The sequence below is a fragment of the Chelonia mydas genome, chromosome 12 (assembly GCF_015237465.2).
Source record: "Chelonia mydas isolate rCheMyd1 chromosome 12, rCheMyd1.pri.v2, whole genome shotgun sequence".
Classification (NCBI taxonomy): domain Eukaryota; kingdom Metazoa; phylum Chordata; order Testudines; family Cheloniidae; genus Chelonia; species Chelonia mydas.
In genome coordinates this window covers 30,269,232-30,294,289 of record NC_051252.2, presented here as the reverse complement: position 1 = coordinate 30,294,289, position 25,058 = coordinate 30,269,232, and the positions used below count along the sequence as shown (strand labels likewise).

At 38.4% G+C, this 25,058-nt stretch overlaps 1 protein-coding gene across 10 annotated transcripts in view; it reads right to left on the bottom strand.

Annotated features, from left to right (window-relative positions):
- Positions 1-25,058, bottom strand: part of WWOX (WW domain containing oxidoreductase) — a 675,021-nt gene that overhangs the window by 195,047 nt on the left and 454,916 nt on the right. The window contains exons 9-10 of one of the 10 annotated variants that reach the window (XM_037877518.2): positions 21,955-21,999; positions 12,545-12,994 (exon numbers count right to left, since the gene is read on the bottom strand). The exons of 5 other annotated variants lie outside the window; for them this stretch is intronic. In XM_037877518.2, coding sequence (XP_037733446.1) covers positions 12,857-12,994; positions 21,955-21,999 — 183 coding nt within the window. In that variant the 3' untranslated portion in view covers positions 12,545-12,856. Of the gene's footprint in view, positions 1-10,745; positions 10,788-12,544; positions 12,995-21,954; positions 22,000-25,058 lie in introns of those variants that run through there. 4 more of the 10 variants (XM_043525933.1, XM_037877515.2, XM_043525934.1 and 1 more) reach the window with 4 other exon arrangements.

Sequence of the window (25,058 nt, the reverse complement as noted above, 5' to 3'; positions counted from 1 at the left end):
TCTGAGCTCATGTTCAGTTCATTATCCACCAAGACACCTATTCTGGTGTCCAAAATATAATCTCCTATTTTAGAAGGGTGACCTTCATTCTTGTTTCTTAGACATATGACCTTGCATTTAGCTGTACTAAAACAAATGTTGTTGAAGCAAGCCAGTGCACCAGGCAATCCACATCACTCAGTACTTATTATTTACCACTCCACCAGTTTTGTCTCATTGTCAAACTTTACCGGGAATTATTTAAAACTTCTTCCAGATCATTTATAAAGATATTGAATAACATAAGGCTGAGAAGAGATTTTGTATATCCCTACTAGAAACTCCTCCATTAGATTTCCAATTACAGATACTTTGAGATCTGAGTTAGCCCATTTCAAATCCATTTAATATGTGCTACATAAGCTTAATATAATTCTAATTTTTAATCAGAATTTTGTGCGACACTAATTCAAATGCCTTACGGAAGTCTAAGTATATTTTGCCAACCCAGTTATCTTTGGAGCCAAACTTGTAATCTCATTCAAAAAGATATCAACTTATTTGCAAAAACTTTTTCATAAAACATGTTGATTGGCATTAATTATGCTGTCATTCTTCAATGATTATGTACTGTATCAGCCTTTCTGTGATATTTGCCAGGATCAATATCAAAATAACCAACCTATTGTTAACCAGATCACATTATTTTCCCTTTGTAAATATTGGCTCAATTGTTTTTTAACCCTCTATTACTTTTCCAGTATTCCAAGATTTGTTAAATATCAACTTTTATGACTCAGATAGCTCCTTGGCCAATTCTTTCAAAACTCTTGGGTGCAAGTTATCTGGTCTGGCAGATATAAAAATGTTTAACTGTAGCAGCTGCTGTTTAGCTAATTAAGCAGTTACAGAAAATTCCCAGTTTGGATGGACAATTGCATTTGCTCTTGCAAAATGGAGCTTTTGAGTCAGCAAAAACTTATCCACAAATACACACACTATGGACCACACCATGACATGAACTCCTACAGGACCATTACACATCTCATCATGTTCCGCTTCAAGTGCAAAGCGCATTCTTACAACCTTGTCTTCTTAAGAGTAAACATACAGAAACATAGGTCACAGGACTGGAAGGGATCTCCTGGGTTCATTAACACATATACATAAAAACATAAGATTATATACATAGGGAAAAAAAGAAAATGTTATCCTGGGCAAACAAATCTTCCCTGGTAAGATGAGAGAAAGAAAGAACCATGTGAGAGGTATTAGTCACACAGTTTAACACAGTATTGGAAGGAGGTCGGATGAGGAAGGTACAAGATTCTAGACTAGGCTACACCCTTTCCTCTGGCCAAGCTATGCCTGGTGCTGAATGGGAGGGTGGGAAATCGAGCGGAATATGTGGCTTTCCAGCATCTTTCTGTCCTTACCCAAGTCCTGCCACCAGGGACTGGCTTGGCTCCCAGGCAAGTCAGAGCAGTATTAAAGCTGCTCTAACTTGCACCAGCTTTTAATGGACACCTAGCATCCTCCTGACCCTGACATGAAGATAGGTTGGCAGAGAATCATGTAGATAGATGGCCTAAAGTTGGCAAGGGATTCTGTGAATTCCCCTACATCAGGAGAATCGTCAGGTGCCCTGTAAAGGCAGCTTTATGGAATGTGGGCTGAAGTTCTGGCCCAATAACAAAGTTCTTAATGACTACACTTTGCCATGATTCCACTTTTCACAAACAGCAATTTTGTCATGTTAATTTTTCCTTGTACAGTTGTGGCAAGTGGCAATGGAAATCCGAAAAGATACTGATGTTACATGACAACAAAAATCTCAATGTGCCATCAATTTATAGATGGAGAAACAATAAAAAAAACTTAATGATTCTGGCTTGATTCAATTCACGCCCCCCGCCCCCCATGGGCCAGAATCCAATCCTTTACTCACACTATATAGCATCCTCATTTGCAAGTAATCACAGTGAACACAATGGAATTATTCAAGAGTAAGATACCATGATTGTGAACAAAATGGATAAATGCAAAGCCTCTCATAGACACATTTCAACAAAACCATTTATTTGTTCACTTTTTTAAAGGCTAGCCTCAATTATTGCTCAGAATTTCCATTTCAGACTTAGTTAAAGTTATCTTTGGACAATAGGTGACAAATACATGTTAACCCATTGACGTGTTCTGAATACTAAAATTATCTACAGTCAGATCATATCAGAATGTGCCTTTAGGTAATAGTAATTTCATTGATGCTATAGTTGGGAAGTTAAAAATCAAATGAAAAAACAAGACACATGCAAATCAAGGCATATTATCAATTGGAAAAAAAAGGCTATTTTCAGTCTGAGAAGATAGTGGGTGGGAAAATATATTTCTGCTAAGAAAAAGAGCAGACACTTTTACTAAGAAGGAAATACTGAGTTGCTTTGTCCTAAAGTCTCAGTGGAGCAAAGCCTGATGGTTTAACCATGGCATATGGGTTTCAGCCCAAGAGAGCTACAGAGAAAATTTGGAAGCTTGTGTCAAATTTCCTGCTCTCTATATAGCTTTGGCCTAGGTCTCAGCAGTAGTCTCCAGGGATAAAATGATGTACTGCAATATAACAAGCTGCCTGACATTTTGAAATGCCTTAACCCCTGGCTTCCCATCCACCTTTTAGCCCTTGCAGCTTCTCCTCTTACCACTCAGAGCTGTGGGGTATATGATCCAAGACTTCACAGTAAAGAAAAAAAGTCACCATCTTTTTGTCCTTGTGGTAATTAATCAGCAGTGACTCTTTGCTTAGTTAATAACATTTCCTGCAATATATTCTGTAATGCCACTTATTGTATAAAAGGTAGGGCTTCTTAATGGCTAATGTTCCCATTCTGGGCGTGTGTCTGAGTGCGATAGCGTAGCTATGGGACTACACATGGGTGCTGGCAAGTTGCAATGCAGGATCAGGGGCTATGTGTTAAAAGATCAAAGAGAAAACATTTGTTTTTTCTGTAAACTAAGAACATCGAATTGACGACAACAAGTCCTCTGGAATTCATAAAGGTAAGCATTCATGCTCCAAACAGTTTGAATCCAAACTGCCGTAATCATGAAAGAAAAAACATTCCTTATTCTTCCCATAGGATTCAGATTGATAACTGTTAGGTAGCCAAGCTCAGATACTGAAATAGTTTTGCCTCCAAACCAAGAAGTTTGTTTTCCTTCCCAAGAAGAGAACTATGCACCATTGTGTAGATAAGTGCTATTAATTAAACACTGTGGGCATCACCTCTAGTATCTTAAGTCACATTCTTGCCTCATTCTAAAAATTCAGAACACTCATGTGTTCAGTACAGCCTCTTATACATTATCTACCAAATGACCGTGATGTACTAGCAAATAGAACCTATCAAATAAACATTCTCCTATAGCAGGGATTGGCAACCTTTGGCATGCAGCCCGGCAGGGAAAGCCTCTGGTGGGCCGGGATGGTTTGTTTACCTGCAGCATCCCCAGGTTCGGCCGATCGCAGCTCCCACTGGCTGTGGTTCACCGTTCCAGGCCAATGGGGGCTCCGGGAAGCAGCATGGGCTGGGCCACCACTTCCCGCAGCCCCCATTGGCCTGGAACGGCGAACCGTGGCCAGTGGGAGCTATGATCGGCCGAACCTGCAGATGCTGCAGGTAAACAAACTGCCCCGGCCTGCCAGCGGCTTTCCCTGACGGGCCGCCTGCCAAAGGTTGCCGATCCCTGTCTTATAGTATTGTACAATCATGATTTCTCTCACAAGGATCACCATTAAAAACTTGGCAATTACTGTATTATTTAGGAGAGTGTTGCACAATGGAATGTACTGTCTGCCATATTCTTCATTTGTTTTGTCCTGCACCTAGCAAAAAGGAGTCTTGGTCCATAACTGGGCTTTTAGGCACTATGATAATACATATAAGTAATAACAACCATTATAAGTACCGGCATGCTGCAAATAACACAGTGAAGTTAATTTTGCTTTCAACTAATAATTGGGCCTGGTCTACACTTAAAACTTAGGTCAGTCAACATAGCTACAGTGCTATGGGGTGTGCAAAATGAAAACCCGAGTGCCATATCTATGCCGAACTAACCCTTGGCGTAGACATAGTGAGGTCAACTGAAGAATGCTTCCCATTGCCATGGCCACTGTTGCTCGGAGAGGTGGAGTTTCCACAGCGGGACACAAACCCCTTCTATTATTGTAGGTGACATCTACACTATGAGTTATGCTGGAATAGCTACTGTGCCATGAAAGTCACCATAGTGTAGACGTGGCCTTGGCAAGTTTTTAATGGACACTACCATACACTTTGCTTTTCTCTCCTTCAACAAGTGGCGAGCAGATACCCTAGTGTTGTGGGTTTTTCGTTTTCATGGCACGACCCTTCCAAGGACGAAGTCTGTGATGGAATATTAAATAACGCAAAGCTGCTCTTTCACCCTCCTTACACTTTTCCATTGCCCATTCTTTGTGAAATCCCAAACTCACACTTCTTCACAGCAGAGCCAATGGTTGTTCCACAAATGAAATTTTTCTTCTAGGAAGTTAAAAAAAAATGTTAGAACTTCACAGTGTTAACATGGTGCCCTACAAGCAGTCAAAAATCAGGCTAAACAAACAAACAAACAAACAAACAAACAAGCCTCTTTATGAATGCTAAATAAAAACTGTTATGACTTTGTTCTGCAGCTGAACAAAACCCTTTTGCTTACCAAAAACATGGCTCTTGCCCAAAATGATTAATTGTGGCTTTTTGGTCAATAAAACACTAAATAAAATGAAGAATGGGAATGTAATGTGGCTGAAACTCCCCAGTGGCATTTATTTATTCATTCTTTTCCTTCTTTTTTTTAATTGCTTTTGATTAAAAATGTGATTTTACTTAATATGCCATGAATAAAAAAATGTGAAAGGCTATTAGCATTAAGTTAGCATGATTGCAATGTATAATCTTGGAAGTACCTCTAATAGAGTTGGTTCAATGGTTTCATGTGTTCTGGATGAAAACTGACATTTATCAAACATTTGATCTGATGGGTAATATATTTATGGAGAAACAAAAGATTAACTGGCAAGGAAATCCATTTTGATCAGACTATGTAATGTTCTGTGTATGTGTTACAAATAACCCTATTCCCAAGTGAATTCCTTCCTACTAGATTTGTTTTATTGTTATTATTGTTATTATTACTTTTAGCACTGAACCCATGTGACATGTGACCATAACATCTTGAAAACAACAACCACCACCACCACCACCACCCCCCTCGTTTAAACAAAAATCAAGCATTTTCCTTTTTTTCCCCAGGGCCAAAAAATAAAGTTTTACTGCTCTACAGTATACAGAGAATGTTTGTTAAATTAAACTTCTGTAGCTTAAACACATCATTTGCAATAACATTTTTAGGATATCAACCCACACATTTCTGACTGATGTTTCATTTGGAATTATAACAATTTATCTACCAGACGCATCTGTGTTCTTAACATATGGGTGACAAAGGCTGGAAACTTTCCACGACATTGACCATGCTCTGCCAAAAAAGAAACTGCTCTGATGTAAATATAAACTAATGTCAAAATTCTTTTTAGGTTTTGAACTCTAAACCATCTAAATAGCAAAGAGTTTATGATTGCTGTTTTATTTAAAAAGAAAAAAAAAAGTCTGCAGAAATAGGCCTTGTATGTTGCAAATCTCCATTTTGGCAACCCAAAGAGGGAATATAAGCTTAAAGGCCTGAATTTAACAAACCTAATTATCAAGGCTTAATTAGTACCAAGGGTAAAGCTTCATGGAACACCTGCAGACTTAATTTATGTCCTGACAGAGAGGAACAAGTGTTAATGGGCTGTATTTATGTTAATACCTGAACCTCAGAGAGCCAGTGGGATAAAACAGACTATGCACTAGTTTTCTGTTTCAAGCTACAGAACAAACATAAAAGATTTTAATCTTAATATTAGTTTGCACATAAGTCCTCAGGGAAAGTATAGATCTATTTAAACTTTAAAATTGGAGATGCAGAATCCCAAAGTTGGGGGAGGAGGGGAAGCTAATTTGGAAATTGGTGCAGAAAATATCAAACCAAACAGCACTGGCAACCATTTTCTAAGCATGCTGTGTACAGCTACTGGTCTTTCAAATCCTCTTATTTTATACCTCAAATGCTGCTTTTTGGTGCATGAACTCAGACTTTCATGTGTCTGACTCTTAATACAACTCTTTGCTACATTCACAAGGGTAGGGGGGAGGGTGATAGATTGCCTACGAGTAAGTGTTCTACTTTCAGGATTTTGTCTCTGCACATTCAGACATATGGGACATGCTCCCAATTGCCAATGGTCTGACCAACTGGCCTTTGGAAACAGTCTAGAAATCATTTCCCCATGGCACATAGCATCCTCTTATAGTACCGAATGTTTGGAGAAGAACTATGGGATCCCATCAGACTGAGTTCCTTTTCTTCCATACTTAGGTGGAATGTAGGCGCCATTTGATTCCATAATGAGGGAGCTTCTGCCCCTACTCTTTTCGTTAGTAAATATTCTGAAATTAGGGTTTTATTGTAGATGCATTCATTAAAGTTTCATGGTTTACAGTGCTGTTGCAGCTAGCCTGGTTCTTCCTCACTCTTGGCACAGTGAGTGTCATGGCTGGTCAAGACCTCAATGACCCAAAGAAAAACACTGGGCTTATGCAATGTATTCCTAGTGGTGGTTGCCCAGATCCAAAATTTCATTTGCCTCAGGAATGCTCACTTCCTCCCTGAACTTGTGCTTAATGTATAAGGCTTTTACAACTTCAAATAGGCACAGGTGATTCTATACCATCCTGTTGATGGACATTTGACCATTAAGGCACCTGATCTGCTATTGGATTAAATTCCAATTCAGCCAACCTCTCTGGCTCTACAGATACTGAAATTGTAGAAGGAAAAGCAGACTACCAACTTTTGCTGCCCTACTCTTTGGGGATTGTTCTTTTATAGATTCATAGATTTTTAATACAGTCCCAGATTCACAGATTTTAAAGGACAGAAGTGATATAACCTTGTCTGACTTCCTATATAACACAGGCCCCAGAATTTCATCAAGCCCATCACTTCTTGTCTTTTACAAATATATCTAATCTTTGCCTACAGACCCTAAGAGTGTAGAATCCACCATAACCTGTATTAAATTGTTCTAATGGCTAATTACTCTCATTGTTAAAAATGTGCACTGTATTTTCAGTCTGAATTTGTCCAGCTTAAGCTTCCAGTATTGAATCACACTTATGCCTTTGCCTGTTTACCTAGCCCTCTACTATCGACATCTTCTTCGATGTAGGTACTTACAGACCATGATCTAGTCACCTCTTAACCTTATTTTTAATATATTAAATAGACTGAGATTATCAAATCTCTCACATAAGGCAGGCTGACCTGACCTCGAATAATTCTTGTAGCTCTTTTCTGAACCGTTTTCTTTTTTTCACCACTCTTTTAAAGTGTGGACACTTGTGGTGAAAGCACTATCCAGTAATGGTCTTGTCAGTGTTGCATACAAACATAATGCCACTTCTTTACTCCTCTTTGATATCCCCCTACTTATACATCAAAGGGCTGCATTAGCCCTCTTAGCCACATATGTATGCAGCCCATCCCTACATCACATAAAACACGGATTTATTGTTTTACACAACTTACCAAAGTATGTAATCCACTAGATTCCCTCATCGCTAAAGCATCCATTATCATAAGTAGGGCCAAGTTAATTATTCACAAGTAATACATTTCACAAATTCTTTTATTTCTCTTCATAAATTGTCAGCAAACTGACTATGGAGTTCCCAGATTTACTTAAGATTCAGAATTATTCATACATTTATCCAGCAAATCTTTGCAAATATTTGCAATTCACACTGTGCTTGCTAGTTACATCAGTCTTATAGTATTGTTTGTCCTTTCAGATTAGATACATTACAGACCAGATCCACAAAGGAGTATAATTACTATTGATTTCAATTAGAGTTAAGCACCTAAATACCTTTAAAAATCTGGATGCATGTGACCAACCAATACACCTGAACTGCACCATAGTAAAATTTAATATACAGTTTGAAACTGTACCAGAGAATATTCAAGGTGAAATTTTGTTCCTTTGTGAATATTCATACTAGGGAGCTCAAGCCCTCAAATGCTCCAGGGAATAGCAAACACAGTTAATTCAAAGTTCTCTTTCGAACTCACATAAATATTAGCGTAAAATGTTTCTTCAATTGTTGGCACGGTTCTAATTCTATATAACAAAGTCACAGAGGACTAGACTGTGCTTTTTACACCTGGCCCTGGAACAAGGTGCGGCATGTAGCTATGGGGTATGTCTACACTGCAATTAAAAATCCATGGCTGGCCCATGGCAGCTGACTGCGTGTCCTGGGGCTCAGGCTAAGGGGCAGTTTAATTGTAGTGTAGATATTTGGACCCTGTGAGATGGGAGGGTCCCAGAGGTCAGGCTGAAGCCCAACCTTGAATGTCTACACCACAGTTAAGCAGCCCCTTGGCTTGAGAAGCAACAGCCTGAGTCAGATGGCAATGGCCATTTGCAGGTGTCTAATTGCAGTGTAGACATACACATGATGGCCCAGGAGAAGCCCTGCAACTAAGGAGCTGGGACTCTCTGTTCTCCACTTGCACTGGGAAGAGAACTAAGTTTCTTCATCCCTTTTAATGCAGCATCTTACTCCCTAATTTGTGCCAAGTCAGCTGATGAATAGGATAGCCCAGATCCAAGACTCGTCCCACTTTCCAGGCCTCCCCACTCACCTGCTCACAAGAGAGAATATTCATCAAGAGGTCCCTGTGTTACCCGGGGTTCTTTCAACCCAAGGCTCTTGGTTTCAGGCACTTTACTGGTTTGCCAAAGTTTCCCCATACACCTGCTCAACCCACCTGAAACAGATTCACAATATGATCAGGATTAACCAGAGAATAAGATGGGAGACCTTCCCTGCGCAGCTGAATAAGGTGTGTGATAAATCTACCCTCTCTCTCTTTAACCTAAAGGCCTGACAATAGTTTTACTATCAAACACTCTTTACAAATACACTGCGTGTGGGTCTGTACTGCGACTCCAGAGAAAGGACTGCAAGTAGAACTTCGTTAAACTGATACTCTCTCCCCTTTTTGAACTTCATCAGGCCAACTCCTACAGAGTAATATCTTCGAGTTTAGTTTTATTTTAAAGCAGTCTTAATGACCAAGGTTACAGCTTTAATGGGGCCATTTATGAGAACTGAAACTGATTAAAAATAACATTAACTTTGATAAGGAGGAATGGGGAGTTACTGTTACAGAGGTCCATAAGGAAAATCAGTTCTATCAGACTGTTTAAACAAAGCTTCCTCCACCCACCCTTTCCAAAGAGACACTGCAAACAGCATATTTTAACTTTTGCCCTGTTCTATTTTTTCTTGTAATCCCCTGTAAAATATTGACACTAACATTTCTTCTCCTCCTGCTTTTTCTTGGCAATGAATGTTGCTCTCACCAGAACCACCACTCTCCTCTCCTCATTTTACTGATGCACAAACCATCACTGATTTCCAGTGCCTGCTCTTTCTTATTGTCCTGGGCATCAGTGAAAATGTCACCAGGGCTGTTTGCACAGCTGTGAAAATAGGGTTTGTTACAGGGTACTGTTACAGTGTTGTCAGCTGAAAAGTGTTGCAGATCCCCATATGAAAAATTATAGGGATTTGCATTGTCCTGTGGGAACCACCAAACAGCCTAACCTCTATCTTGAACTCCTTCTGCCTGAGGACTAATTTCCCAAGACTGCATTAGGTACTTGAATAGCTTTGGGCAAGGTCATCCAGGCCAGCTGAGGTGCGCGCAACACAAGATCATCTTTATGTTCCCTAACTTGGTAACCAGTTCCCAGTGTAAATCAGAGGAGGCTTTTCCTCAGGCTTTTCCAAAATAAATCCAGTTTCTCACAACCCCAAGGTGTCACTCCAACCACCAGGGAACACAAAGGCACAGGGATGATCTGGACACCCTCTGTCACTCAGACATGCCTGCTTCACTACGGTAGCTCTGTGACACGTAAGGATTCCCTTAAGGAGAGGGTCAAATCCATTGACTGAATGGCTGCTTTGTACGGGTAGTGATGCAAAACAGAGTGAGGCCCCTCTGTTTTGTTTTTTTTAATTATTTGAGGAAATGCAGGACTGTGTGGACAGCTGAGGACTGTGTGCAGGACACTTCCTGAATTCCTCACACAATTACTGTGACAACATTGTAACTCATGGTCACTATGACATCTCCCCAGCAGAGCAAAACTGTTATGCGTAGCTGTGGTCTAGTACGTAGAACTTGCAGCTAGGATCTCCCAAATTCTAACTGGAGCTCTGCTACTGACTGACTGTGTGGCCATGGGTTAATCATTTAGAGTACATGTAGGGCTCAGCCTTTGGTAAACCACAAACATCTGTGTCTTGGAATGTCAGTTTTAAAATGCTAAACTAGACACTCAGCAAATTAGCAATCAAATATCTTAAGGTACAAAAGGAACAAAAACGCCAGCCTACACATACCCTCTACCCCTCTGTACCTGGGTTTCATCATCTACGAAAATAAGGATAATACTGCCAATCCTCCAGGGAAGTTGTGAAGGTTAATTAGTTAATTTCTGCATGCATTTTAATAAATGTGTGCTGAAAGTGCCAATTACATTATTAACAGTAAAACACTCTCTTTATATCCTCAGAACTTCACAAATGGTCATTTCCTAAATTGATCTGCAACTGAGGTTTGATAAAAAGAAAAAGAAAGACAAAAAGAATGGAAGTAAAGAAGATGATTAACAGACTTTGCTTGCTATTTTTATCAGGCAAGTTCATATCTCTTGTAAGAAAATTCTTGATCTGTGACAAATTTATCAGACCTTGAAATGTGGTTTTCAAAACCGGATATTACACATTAACATAGATCTAATATGTATGATCATTATGGAAACAATTCAGCCACATTGATTTTTTTTCATGAACAGCAATAATATTGATGTGTAACACATAAGTTCTCACACATCCACACACACATATGCGTTCTCGTAAATCGACACTAGCACAGTGTTACGGGAAGAATAGGGTTGCGGCCGCAGGGCTGATACGCGTAGGATTTTGCAATGTCTTTTCCTTTCGGTCACATACCCACATTTAAGAACTATGTGTTGTTGGTATATTTTGTAGAACTGGCTGTGAGATGATAAAACGGAAACAACCCATTAATCAGATAAATTCTCAATGAAAATTCTGAGAATTAAATTACAAATCCTGGACGAATTTAGTCATCAATTTCTCAAAACATCTGTGGCATGGAAAGCTGGAGATCTTCTTGAGGTCTAAAAGGTCAACTTCATAAGTTTCTAAAAAGCACAAACAACGTTTGTCATGCACAGTTTCTGTCACATCTCTTTATTTCTTTAACCTCTTTTCTGATTTCATTTCATCCTATTTTAATATGGTCGTCTCCTCCCTCCCTCAGCCCTTCGCACAGAATCACTCAGGCTGAAGAAACACATGAGTAGGTTGTGCAACCATGACACCTAAGCTGGTCCCTGGACACGTTAACCAATTTGTTGCATACAAAAATAGAAGAGCATTCAGGTTGTGCTGAAGATTAACAAATCAAACTGCGGCAATAATACCGAAATAGGTACAGTAGACAGCTATATTCAAGATACAGGTATTTCTTGTTAGTAAGAATACTGAAGCTAAACAAGAATAATAATTTAAAAAAGAAGACCTAGGACTTTATTTTCCATGTGATCTAACATAAATTAAAATGAATATCTGTTTTGGTTCAGTAGTTACATTTGTATAAGGGTCATCTTTTGCTCAGCAGGAGCAGACAGGGATGAGTTTGGATTTATGGGGACTTTCATTTTTGCTTCATTAACATTTCTATTTTCTTGTTTAAATATATTTTTATTTAATGTTTTGAAAAATGGATTCTCAATTTAATCTCAGTTCAGCCTCCTAAATTCGCCATGTTTTGGGTGTTGGGGGAAGAGGAAAGCACAAATGAAAAGAACAAAAGGTGGGAGAGTGGAACCTATCCATTGTTACATTTTCAGATTTTGGACTCAAAGAAAATCATTACGACTTGAAATATTTTCCATGCTTGCTCGAAAATCCATAAAATGAGCAATTGCTCATCAGAGTATGAGTTATGTATGCAAAATCTCCTGCACTCAAAATTGGGCCAATGGATGACTGAAGACTTATAACATTCGTTAAACTTCCTACTCTGCACATGCCAAAGGAATGAAGGGTAAAAATGACAGAATGAAGAGAGGGTTCCAAGTCACTAAACTGTAGAGGCAGTGTAATCTTTTTTGAAGGGGATATTGTGGCTGCACTGCAGTGCTGGAAAGTTGTTAGTGATGCTGCAACCAACCTCAGTATGTTGGACTTTCAGCAGAAAGAAAATGGTCAATGAGGAGTGCATAAGAATGAGAAAGAATAAGAATAAAGAGCTCTAACAACACAGCACAAGCTTTTCCACCACTTATTTTTAATTATCTCAGGTTAAGCATAAGCCACTGCATTTTTGTTACATTTTGTTTTATTGACTGGGTATGTGTTTTAATAACATGCAATCAAATAAGGAAGGAATAAATGGAGGCCACTTTATGAATAAGACATATAAGCTTTAGCTGACACAGTAAACATACAGACAGTGTCTTCCTGTACACATGGGAGTGCTTACTTAAACTGAAACTTCAATATACCTCTGACAAATCAAACTGAGTCAGCACTCTTAGCCCAAAATAGTAGCTGAGACTCCTGTGAGTTAACATGCAAGTTCAAACACTATAAACATTATAGGCAACTGAGATCCTTATTGTCTTGAAGCATTCAAAACAGAAGGTTTCCAGGAACTGTCTGTTTTTCAAAGAAGAGTTTAGAAGTTTTTTTTCAGCCCTTAGACTGTTGCGAGCTACCTGTAATTACAGACACATCATTTCAAGATGTTGTCATTCAAAGGCCCAAGGCAAAAACAGTGCACACTGGATCATTTTGCAAGGTCCTTAAGGTACCTCCGACAACAACTACAATAGTACACTTAGAAATTATATGAAGCTTTATATTTTCAGGACACCATACAAACTTTAATTAATTGTTATATGCAGTGTTGTAGCCATGTTGGTCCCAGGATATTAGAGAGACAAGGTGGATGAGGTAACATATTTTATTGGACCTGCTGCTGTTGGTGAAAGAGACAGGCTTTTGAGCTCACACAGAGTCTTCTTCAGGTCTGGGACATGTACTCCAAGGTGGAATAGATTGTTTAGCATAAGTAACTACTTATGCTGTTCCATCTTGTATTTTGCTGTGACACTCGGAGTACATTTCACAGACCTGAAGGAGAGCTGTATGTAAGCTTAAAAGCTTGTCTCTCTCACCAAGAAAAATTGGTCCAATAAAAAATATTACCTCATCCATCTTCTCTTTCTAAACTTTAAGTAATTCTCACATCATTACTATGAAACATTACCACCCCCTTTTTACAAATGGTCAAAATGAGGCACATGGAATTAAACTGATTTCCCTTTGACCATGTAGTGAGTCTGGGGCAGAATTTCAATTCCCTTTCTCAAAAAGAAAAGGAGTACTTGTGGCACCTTAGAGACTAACCAATTTATTTGAGCATAAGCTTTCGTGAGCTACAGCTCACTTCATCGGATGCATAAAGTGGAAAATGCAGCATTTCCACTTTATGCATCCGATGAAGTGAGCTGTAGCTCACGAAAGCTTATGCTCAAATAAATTGGTTAGTCTCTAAGGTGCCACAAGTACTCCTTTTCTTTTTGCGAATACAGACTAACACGGCTGCTACTCTGAAACCCATCTAATTCCCTTTCTATAGTTCCTGACGCATGGCCCCACACTTAGATCCCTAAAACAAAATATCTCTAGTATTCTGTATTTATCCTCAGTTTAGTGGTCTTACCTAGTGAAAGACAAAGATAGGGCTGACCTGTCCCTGCACTCCTAAATTCTGTGATTTACATTAAAAAGCTACATTTTGGAGAACACACAGGACTGGTAATATTGTTTCCTGGACTTTTATCACAGCCACAGCTTTCTGGTCACCATTCCCTGCAGCCTCAGCCAAAAATGAGGCTGATGCAACTTCCACTGGAAGTTGAACAAGACACAGTCAAGATAAGGGAACTACAAAGATGGCACAAAGCCACCGTTTTGCTCTCTCCCCCAGGTTCTGTGCCACATAAAGTTCAGCTGGACCTGAGGCTTGAGGCCACAATCTTTAAAACGCCACAGAGGGCTAGAGTTTTCATTTTAAATACTGAGTTTGACTTTGATTTATGTAACTCTACTTATTCCAGGATGTGTGCTTCTGCTAATAGGCTCCAGACAGAGCCAGCGTTAGACTTGCTTGGGCCCAGGGCAGACAGTAAGGAGTGGGTCCCCACCCTGCCTCCCTTGCCTGCTTACACATTGGATTTTCACAATATTTCTCAATCCCAATCCCCACCATTAAGGGTTGAAGCCGAAGCCCCACCATGTGAGGTGAAGCTGAAGCCTGAGCCCCACTGCATAGGTCTGAAGCCTGAGCCCCGCCGGAGGGGGCTCCCTGTGGCATGGGGCCCCAGGAAATTGCCTTGCTTGCTACCCTGTAACACTGGGCCTGGCTCCAGAGAAGAGCCTGGACATATCCTTTTGTCTGTAATGAGTAATCTTTTATTTCTCTCTTGTATCCTCCCAGTAACCTGAGTTTGAACATCCCAAAACTCCTTTGCCCTCTGTTTAAAAGAACTTGTTGAAGTTGGTTGATTGAAAAGGTGCAAGAGGGTCTCACTACAGAGGGCGATATAACAACATTAAAAACTGTTTATAAAATGAATTATTATCTTTTTAAAATCACCCAAGTATGATTTATCGTATTAATCTTTAGCTCTTCTGCATTGTTAAATACCGTATTAAAATAATAAATTAGAATATTTTGGACATGGATTCAGAAATTAAACCAAATTGGGAAAGGGAATGATCCAAAGAAGTCTTCATTTTCATCCTAAATTAGCTCCACTATATCTACAATTAACATATATTTGCCAGGTTGCAATAGCAAACAAGCAATAAGGAAACTGTAGGATAAAATGTCATCTGAAAGTTTCAGCCTTAACTCTGAAAAATTCCTTGCATCTGTGGATTTAGATCAATGCCTTGATATTATTTTGACTATTACAAATTGTAATTCTTAGTGGTTTTATGATGTTTTAAAATACAGAAATGCAGGCTCCTCACAAAGCCTTTATTCAAAGCAGTCTTATATTTATTGTAATGTCTGATACCTTTAAAATCTGAAAATACAGAAGAGGTACCAATTAAAGGAGGAGAGTAATTCTTCCCACCAAACAAAACAACAGAATTCTGAGGCATGGAGATCTGCATGGAAAGTGGCTAAAATTTTGAGAGGCAGGGCAAGAGAGATGTATGGATTGTGCTATGGCTTTTAAAGGTACCATGAATGATGTTTGAAATATTTAGGAGGGAGAGTGCTCTCGAACATAAAAAAACCATAGCATATAGAGACCAGACATTTATCCTGGACACACAATCTCGCAAGATTCACCCTGGGACCAAGTAAGTACTAGGGGCAAAGTACCTCCTTCATATTCAATGGGACAAAAAGGGTGCTTATCAAGAGAAAATCATGAAATTTTAAGGTAAAACTCACAAGCACAAGTCTGTGCAATTGAGGCTTGATTCAACTCCCATTGAAGTCAATGGCGAGATTACGATTGGCTTTAATGAAAGTTGGAACAAACCCATATGCTGTCATCACTGATGTTTCTAATATTGCAACAGCTTAATTTCCTTTTTCCCCCTTTGAGAGAAGTGAAATTAAGGTGCAAGATGGTATCTGTGACAGCAGCAACAAAACCTTAGACTACAGGCTATAAAAAATAAAAATATGCAGAAAGGATGAGGTTCATAAATAATTACATCACTCATACCCATGATTGGGTGTTCATGGCTATTCATGGTGTGAAAACTGGGGCCCATAACACATCAGCAAGTTTCTAAACATTGCTGAACACTATATTTTTAAATCCTCAACTCTATTTTTTTAATCCTCTGATCTAAAAGTCATAAAAACACACCAAGAAACTATTCTGCTTACTAATTTGATAGCCAAACTGGCTAAGCAATATCTCCCTATCATTAGCCTCTACTTCCTCTCAGATATGAAATTTACATTTCACAGTGTCAATGTCCTTAGAAGAGGAGAAAACCTTGCATTCAGAATCATTAGTCATTTTTCATGCTCTGGAGGTCCTTCTCGACCAATTCAGTAAAGAAGGATGTTACACAAAAGAGACAGGATTGCTGCTAATGACAGGCAACAGTTCAATATTTTATACCACCTTAAAAAGTTTCAGTAACTGAAGGTGTTCTCACATTAATTCTTTGCATCAATTATTGACAGAGAATTTAATTTAAAGGCAACTAGTCAGTAACCTGGGGGTGCTGTTTTAAATAATTTATAATTGCTGCATAGGTGTAATCATATTGCTATTGATTAAGATCCACTCACTTCTACCAGTCCAGCATGCCCTCTGCTAATTATTTGTAGTGATATCACCTTTTTAACTCTGTAGTCCCTGGTAATAGGAACTCATTATAAAAATAATTTAATAAAGTACAATCTTTTAAAGTTTATTTGATTAGTCCTTGTAGGGCTGTTGAGAAAGTGTATTTAAATGAACGTAAAACTAGAAACAGAAGAAAGGATATCCTGAGATCAAAAAGACAGTCTACTAATTTTGAGGTGAGAGCTAGAAAGCTCAAAGCAGCATGCATTATGATTACATATATGAATGACAATTAAGATAAATCTATCATATTTCCCCCCTCTCCTGCAATTGCTACATATGTGAAACTCCCATTTAAATCTTTGGGACTCCTCAGTGTGTATGCATCACAGGATTGGATCATTTCAGTGATATGGTAGAATACAATACTTCTTTTCAGGACAAGAATATATTTAGAGGCCAAAGCCTATGTGTGAAATCTTGCCCTGAAGTCAATGGGAGTTTTGTCATTGACTTCAACAGAGCCAGAATATCATCCTCTGATTTTACTAATTTCAGATGACTTTACATGGATAATAATTATTATTGTTGTTTTTAAAATATTGTAGAAACAATTTGGGTACATCCTAGGCCCAAGCTCTGCATGGTCAGACTCTCGCATCTATGCGGATCCCATCTGGGATAATGGGAGCATGGGTGTGCATAGGGATTCGTCTACAAGTAGCAGATTTCAAGATTGGGGCCTTAAAGTTTAAGATCTTCACATTTTCTGATGAAGCAATCAAAACCTTCAGTCTTTGAGGTCCATTTCATATACTACTTTAAGGCTGGACATACTTAATCATTCTATTGTACTCTAGATTTCCCTAAGAAGCCCACGGTAGGCAGCTCAGCAACTATCATATACAACAGATAAAGCAGCAGCTTCAGAAGAAAAAAATACAAACTCCACCAGTGCATCACTGGGGTAAGTGTGAGGAGTAGCACTATAATTTTGAAAATGTACTTGGAGGCCTAATCCTAATCCCATGGAGGTCAATGGGTGTAAATCAGGTCATTTATTACTTTCTGTTGTAGAGCCCAGGGGGAGGAGTGTTGACATATTGAGAAAAGCCTGATCGGGAAGGGCAGAACCTGGAACACTGGGAGGGGCTCTACAGGAGTGGTTGAGATGGGAGATAGCTGGAGGTTTTAGTACTAGAGGCCCAGGCCTACTCCTGATGAAATCAATTACAATCTCTCTGCTGATTTTAAAGAGATCTGGATTGGGCCATAGGGGTATGGAGGGACAAGAGAGAATATAATCTACCTATCCAGGGACTACGAAAACAGGAGGTGACCACTAATATATAATATCATCTAATAAATCTACAGAGTACAACATCCAATCTCTGTGCCAAAAATATGCAATATATTATAAATTAAGTTGACTCAAGATAATTTTTGTGGCTTGCAATCAAGTGGAAATCACTTCTAAAAATATCAATACAAGTAGTAACTTTCTCCACAGAGTTGAAGTCTAGCAAAATTTCAAAATACATACTTTTTTAAGTAACTCAGTGAACATGGAACAGCATGAACAGTAAACTCCAATTTACTACACTTAAAGAATTTGAGAAAGAATAAATTGATCTGACATTTGTATTCTGTTAAAATATTGAAACAAGTTGATTGGATGCTTAGGAGACTGGTATGGTATTTGGTTCACCTCTAGGACCTCAAATATGGAATAAAGTTGGTAGTATAACAAACCTATTCCATGAGGGCCTATGTGAAATGTCGGGGTGGTCTGGGTGCATTCTCAGTGGAAAGGATGTCCCCATTTCACAACCCCTCTAGCACGGAGAGTTTTGAGAAAAGGGCCAAGGACAGGACCAGTCCAGAGACTAAAAAATCCTCTTACTCCTTGTGGTGGTCCCTGTGTATCAAGGCACAACAATAAGGAATACTGTACTATGAACTCCTGCTACCCAAACTACACCTCTGCTTTAACTAAACGAAGACCCTCGGTCTCTGGCGCTGTTAATCTAGCGCCATCCAGAGGTGCTACATTATTTTATTTTGTTTAAAAAAAAACCAGAAAAACAATAATTAGGGAAGCCAGCTGTGACTTTTTATATCAGGTCTAATTTCAAAAAGGATCAACATTATTGATAATCTATCTTGAATTCTGACTTTGTTAACAAAAAAATGCAACAGCTTTAAAGGTTGTGTTGAACACAGTCATGCTGGCTATTGTGAGTCTATATTTCAAACAGTTAAGGAAAAAACAGTATTAAATTTACTGAATACCTCAGCTAGGGTTAAGCATTTTATGCAGGCATCAGCATCTTTAAGTTCACCTTTTAAAAGGAGCAGGTTTTTTGTTGTAAATGGCACTGACACTACAACAAGAAAGTTCATTTCACAAAGATGATTCATTAAGAAATAAAATATTCATGGCTGACAGCTTGAAGGATCGCCATACAGTTTTATTCTAATGCACCTGTCCTCTTTGTCAAGTCCAATATGGGATGTCATGTCGCCAAAGTTTTATTTAGAAATTGTTTGTCAGAGTGAGCTTTCTAATGTGAATGAAAAATTCATCCCCTCATTAAGAAGATTTTACATGAAATGTCTAGGATTTTCAATGAACACCAGGACATGAACCAATTACTGTTAAACATTTAAAGAGACAGTGTCCTAGCTCACTCAGCAAAACCCGTCATGCACATATATGGAGAGAACTCAGTAACTATCATGAAAACCAAATGACATTTCCTTTTTTACTGTAGTGTTTTACTTCATTCTTTTTCATGAATTTTGGCAAACCTTTATGTTTAGAAAGTCTTGGTCAAATTAAAAGCATTTGTTGTGATAATTTGCATATAGTTTAAACGATGAAAAGTGGCTTATGTCTTATGTTCATTGTCCAAGACTCAGATTAATTAAAACCACCATACATAATGCACACAGGCAACAATGATGATGAAGGAAGCGTGTTCCATTTTGGTTTTTTTTTTGCTGGAGACCTCTTGACTCACTTATTTGTCTTTTCCCAGGGGTCAAACCATCCCAAATCCTAAAAGATACACTGTGCCCATCTTTGATCTAAGAGAGGCATCCTGGGGTTGGGGAAGTGACAGGAAGGAGGGGCAGGCCGTTACTCTTGCACCTCACAGGATTCCCCAAGTAAGATAAAGCTGATTGCACTAATTTATCTGGAGACCTCCCCACACCATTGAACTTACCCTAGTTTCCTATAGGTTTCAGAGTAGCAGCAGTGTTAGTCTGTATCCGCAAAAAGAAAAGGAGGACTTGTGGCACCTTAGAGGCTAACAAATTTATTTGAGCATAAGCTTTCGTGAGCTACAGTCACTTCATCGGATGCATGTAGTGAAAAATACAGTGGGGAGATTTTATATACACAGAGAACATGAAACAATGGGTGTTACCATACACACTGTAAGGAGAGTGATCAGGTAAGGTGAGCTATTAGCAGCAGGAGAGTGGGGGTGGGTGGGGGAACCTTCTGTAGTGATAATCAAGGTGGGCCATTTCCAGCAGTTGACAAGAACGTGTGAGGAACAGTGGGGGTGGGGGGTAATAAACATGGGGAAATAGTTTTACTTTGTGTAATGACACATCCACTCCAAGTCTTTGTTCAAGCCTAAGTTAATTCACTCTCACAGATCTTGGGAGACAGGCCAGTCCTTGCTTACAGACAACCCCCGACGTGAAGCAAATACTCATCAGCAACCACACAACAAAAACACTAACCCAGGAACCTATCCTTGCAACAAAGCCCGTTGCCAACTGTGTCCACATATCTATTCAGGGAACACCATCATAGGGCCTAATCACATCAGCCACAATATCAGAGGCTCGTTCACCTGCACATCTACCAATGTGATATATGCCATCATGTGCCAGCAATGCCCCTCTGCCATGTACATTGGCCAAACTAGACAGTATCTATGTAAAAGAATAAATGGACACAAATCAGACGTCAAGAGTTATAATATTCAAAAACCAGTTGGAGAACACTTCAATCTCTTTGGTCACTCGATTACAGACCTAAAAGTGGCAATTCTTCAAGAAAAAACCTTCAAAAACAGACTCCAACGAGAGACTGCTGAATTGGAATTAATTTGCAAACTGGATACAATTAACTTAGGCTTGAATAAAGACTGGGAGTGGATGGGTCATTACACAAAGTAAAACTATTTCCCCATGTTTATTCCCCCACGCCCCCACTGTTCCGCACACGTTCTTGTCAATTGCTGGAAATGACACACCTTGATTATCACTACAGAAGGTTCCCCCACCCACCCCCACTCTCCTGCTGGTAATAGCTCACCTTACCTGATCGCTCTCGTTACGGTGTGTATGGTAACACCCATTGTTTCATGTTCTCTGTGTATATAAAATCTCCCCACTGTATTTTCCACTACATGCATCCGATGAAGTGAGCTGTAGCTCACGAAAGCTTATTCTCAAATAAATTTGTTAGTCTCTAAGGTGCCACAAGTCCTCCTTTTCTAGTTTCCTATAGGAATTTCAGGAGGCGTGGCCATCAAGGAGTGATGGGCTGCGAAACAGCTGTGCTACCATGAGGAACACAGAAAAAAAATGAGGTAGTCTTGAGCCTCTGCAGAAGGTAAGCCATGTGGATGGGGATGATCCCTTTCTCTCTCAACATAGCAAGTCAGATGAAACCCCATCAGTAGGAAGTTGCAGAGTTACCTCTCCTCTCCAAGTGCTGGGGATGACCATTCCCTTTGTTTTTTTAAAAATTATTTGTTTGGTTTATTTTACTCTGCAACCCATAACTTGGAATATACACAACTAGATTGGAAACTTTGTATCAGTACTGAGTATATATTTTAATAGCTCTCTAATTTCTTGCTAGTGCAAAGAAGGAAACCATTCTTTCCAATAAATTATACTAGGCAATGAGAAAACACATACGTTTGTCTCATGCAGAGTAACCTGCAATACACTCTATGGAGATTGCACAGTGTTCATATTCTGCTTTACAAAATATTAGTGCATTGCAGTCCTGAGGGATAAAAAAGCACTCCTAAAGATATTCTAAGTATTTTGAGGGCTTCTGAATTGGAACCTGTATGAGTAAGCAAATGACTTATTTTTCCTTTTTTCCTCCCAGGGTTTTTGCTAGATATACTGTATTTTAGAAAACACATCCAATACATTTTGAACAATTTTGCCCATAATTAGTTTCACTGGGAAAACTGTGAAGAACTACTTTCCTGCTTTTAAATTCATAATTTTGGTTCAAAAGTACAGAAGATGTTTAGACAGAGTGAAAAGTATTTTCTAACAAATCAATATTAATTTACCTGACTGTTATGGTCTCGAGAGTCAAAGTGGGTTCTTGTACTGAGCTGGAAAGGAAAGATTTTATCCTGATCAAATGTTATTCAAATATTTATAAGACTAGATAATTTAGAAAAGAAAATACAGATGGCAGGGAACAATCCTGAAGGATAATTTTCCAGCCATCTCTTTGAGTTACAAATGGCAAGAAGTGTAAAAAGGCAAATCGTGTGATCAGTAATTTTCTCTGTCATATAGTTTTCTACTAAATCCACCGCTCAGTTTATTTCTTGTGCTATGGCAAATGATGCAACATTTCAGCTACGATCCCAGAATCACATGCATACAGTATCAGAGTGTTTACAATCTTCTGGGGGGAAAAAAATCCAAAGCAGACATTAAAAAAAATAAAAATAGAATTATTTACATTCAGCAATGTACACCAAAAAGGCCAGTCTCTTCTTTTGTGACATCCAGGCCTACACAAGTCAAACATTAACAGCTTTCTGCTATGTGATAACACTCTTATGCTCAAATAAATTTGTTAATCTCTAAGGTGCCACAAGTACTCCTTTTCTTTTTTCAGATAAACCAATTGTTCTTATTCACACTACATTCTTAACAAACTCACTGTCCGTATTCTGCTTCAGGTAGGTGAATAATTAAAAGCAAAAGCTAGAGGAGATCGTTAATAGTTTCACCATCTGGAAATGTCAGGCAGTTGTACATCATAATTGTTAGGTAATAATGCTAGGTATTATTATTACAAATAAGAAAAAGAAGTACTAATAATAGTTACAAAGTGTTCTAAAAACCCCTCTCAAGCAATTTATATGCAAGGCAAACCTTATTGGCAGTGATTATTGTACTGTGTAAAATGTGGTGATACTTTTAACTTGCAGACCGGATAGAAGAAAGTCTTTCTTCCACTATTCTCAATGATGGTGCTATGTGAAACAGTAAATTGACAGACATGGGTTCAAAGATAGTTCATATCAGAAATGAAATGAGTTTGTTACTTTAAACCAGTCACATTGGATCTCAATTCTATATGAGATGCTTAAAATCTAAGTGAAGGTGCCGAGTATTTTGCAGGTTTGGCCCCTCTATTTGTACCACAAGAATACTCCATAATTCATCCACACTACAAGGATACCAAACTTGGGCCCTTCTCCTTCAAGCTTTTACGCATACGCTAACTGTCTGCATGTGGGTAGTCACACAGACATCAGTGGGGGTACTCAGGTGTATTAAGTTGCACACACGCTTATGTGTTGGTAGAATCAGGGACATTGGTGGTCAGGAATAAGAGGCAGTGGCAGAGGAGGGAATACACAACATAACTTTGTGAAAACAGATCAGCTTGTAAATTGCCTCCTAATATAACATCTTTTTAAAATGTATTTGTTTCTTAAAAGGAGAGATTTAGAAGTACTACAGCTCTTAGAATTAGCAAACATGGAAAATCAATTAAATTAATGTGAAGTTTAAACATCACGCATTGCAAACTCATATTTTCATATTTTATGCCTCAATTTTAAATACAGTTAGGAGATCTCCTGTAGGAATTCAAAAAGTGTTATCTTATTTTGTGCCCAAAACCAGAAAAAGAGCTCCACTGGGCTTGACAAGCTGTTAAAATTAAAATATCTGTTTAAGCACAGCATAATATATTAGATGTTTAAGGCATTTTCCCTTAGAATTTTGGTTTATCTTCTTTTAGTTAGTTTTCTGAGATAAAATCCAGTTATAAATAACCTGGGGTTACTCTCAGTATGCTGCTTGTGGGATAGCAAATCTTTAACAGCCAGAAATTCTGCCTCTTAGATATCTCTAGAGGGAATAAAAGTACTTTGAAAATTATCCAAAGCAAAATAAGCAAAAAGCATTACAATAATAATAAAATAATTAGTAATTATGCAGGAAGTTATATTATATTTATAAGATAATGAACTATTGCCCTTGGGCATCTTTTTTTTTAAAAATACAAACATACAAAAATACTCATTGACTATAATCAATGCGAACCTATGAGTTTAGCTGAATTGGTTATATCAGACTTGCAATAATCATATATGAAAGGATACTGGAGAAAATTACAGATATATGAAAGAGACATTAAGAGAGATATACAAAATCCAACAATTAAATACTTCAAAATACATATGGCTGAAGATCTGAAACACAACTGCACAAAAGTTTTGTTTGCCAGTACTACAAAGAAAGAGTCAAGAAAACAGTTGTAATATGAGAGGATGTAAACTAGCTGAAATATGAAATTTATATTTCCTCTGAACTAGGGACTAAAAGAACAATATGTTGGCTGCTGTCCATTGACTGTACATATAATTATCATGGATCCCATCACTAGAAAAGTAGGAGGCAAATCAAAACAAATAGGGTCTTTTGGACTTGGTACTGCAGGATTTCTTCTCACAGATCTGTAGGCCAAAGATAATCATTCGGGAGAATATATGTTCAAACTATTTTCCAAAAAAGTTTGTTGAATACGAGATTTTTTTAAAGGAATACAACTATTGTAGAAACTTTCAAGTCAATCAATCACCCTGTTACCATTAGCAAGGAAAACAGCAGAAAGCCACTCTGATAGGTAAGATAGAAAGGAACACATACTTGTAACCTAACAGAAAATAACTGGTAGAGATTTAAAAAGGAAAAAAACTGCCTAACTATTCTCCTTGACTTTTCTGAGGTTACTGAGAAGGTTGATGATGGCAGTGCATATGGCATAATTTATTTGGATTTTCAGAATGCCCGCAATGAAATTTAATGTCGGAAAGGTAAGAGCTATGAGATTTAAGTCTTTTGTCTGTCCTAAGTATCAAGAGGAAAAAAAAAAGGATGACTAAGAAGGGGGATTAAATTCAAGTGGGGAAAAACATCTTAAATGGTCCAGATATCAACTTGAGTTACTATTTTTAGCACAACACAAATGATGGTGCAAGAGAAAGTAAAGAAATACTAATTAAGAAAAGATAGTAGCAAACACTTTCTCACATAGAGAATAATAAATAATTAGAAAGGCTTGCAAAGTAGGGTCCCTGTCACTGATACCAAAACACAATGAACTGAAGAAAAAGAATGCATAACACACTTTTCACACAAT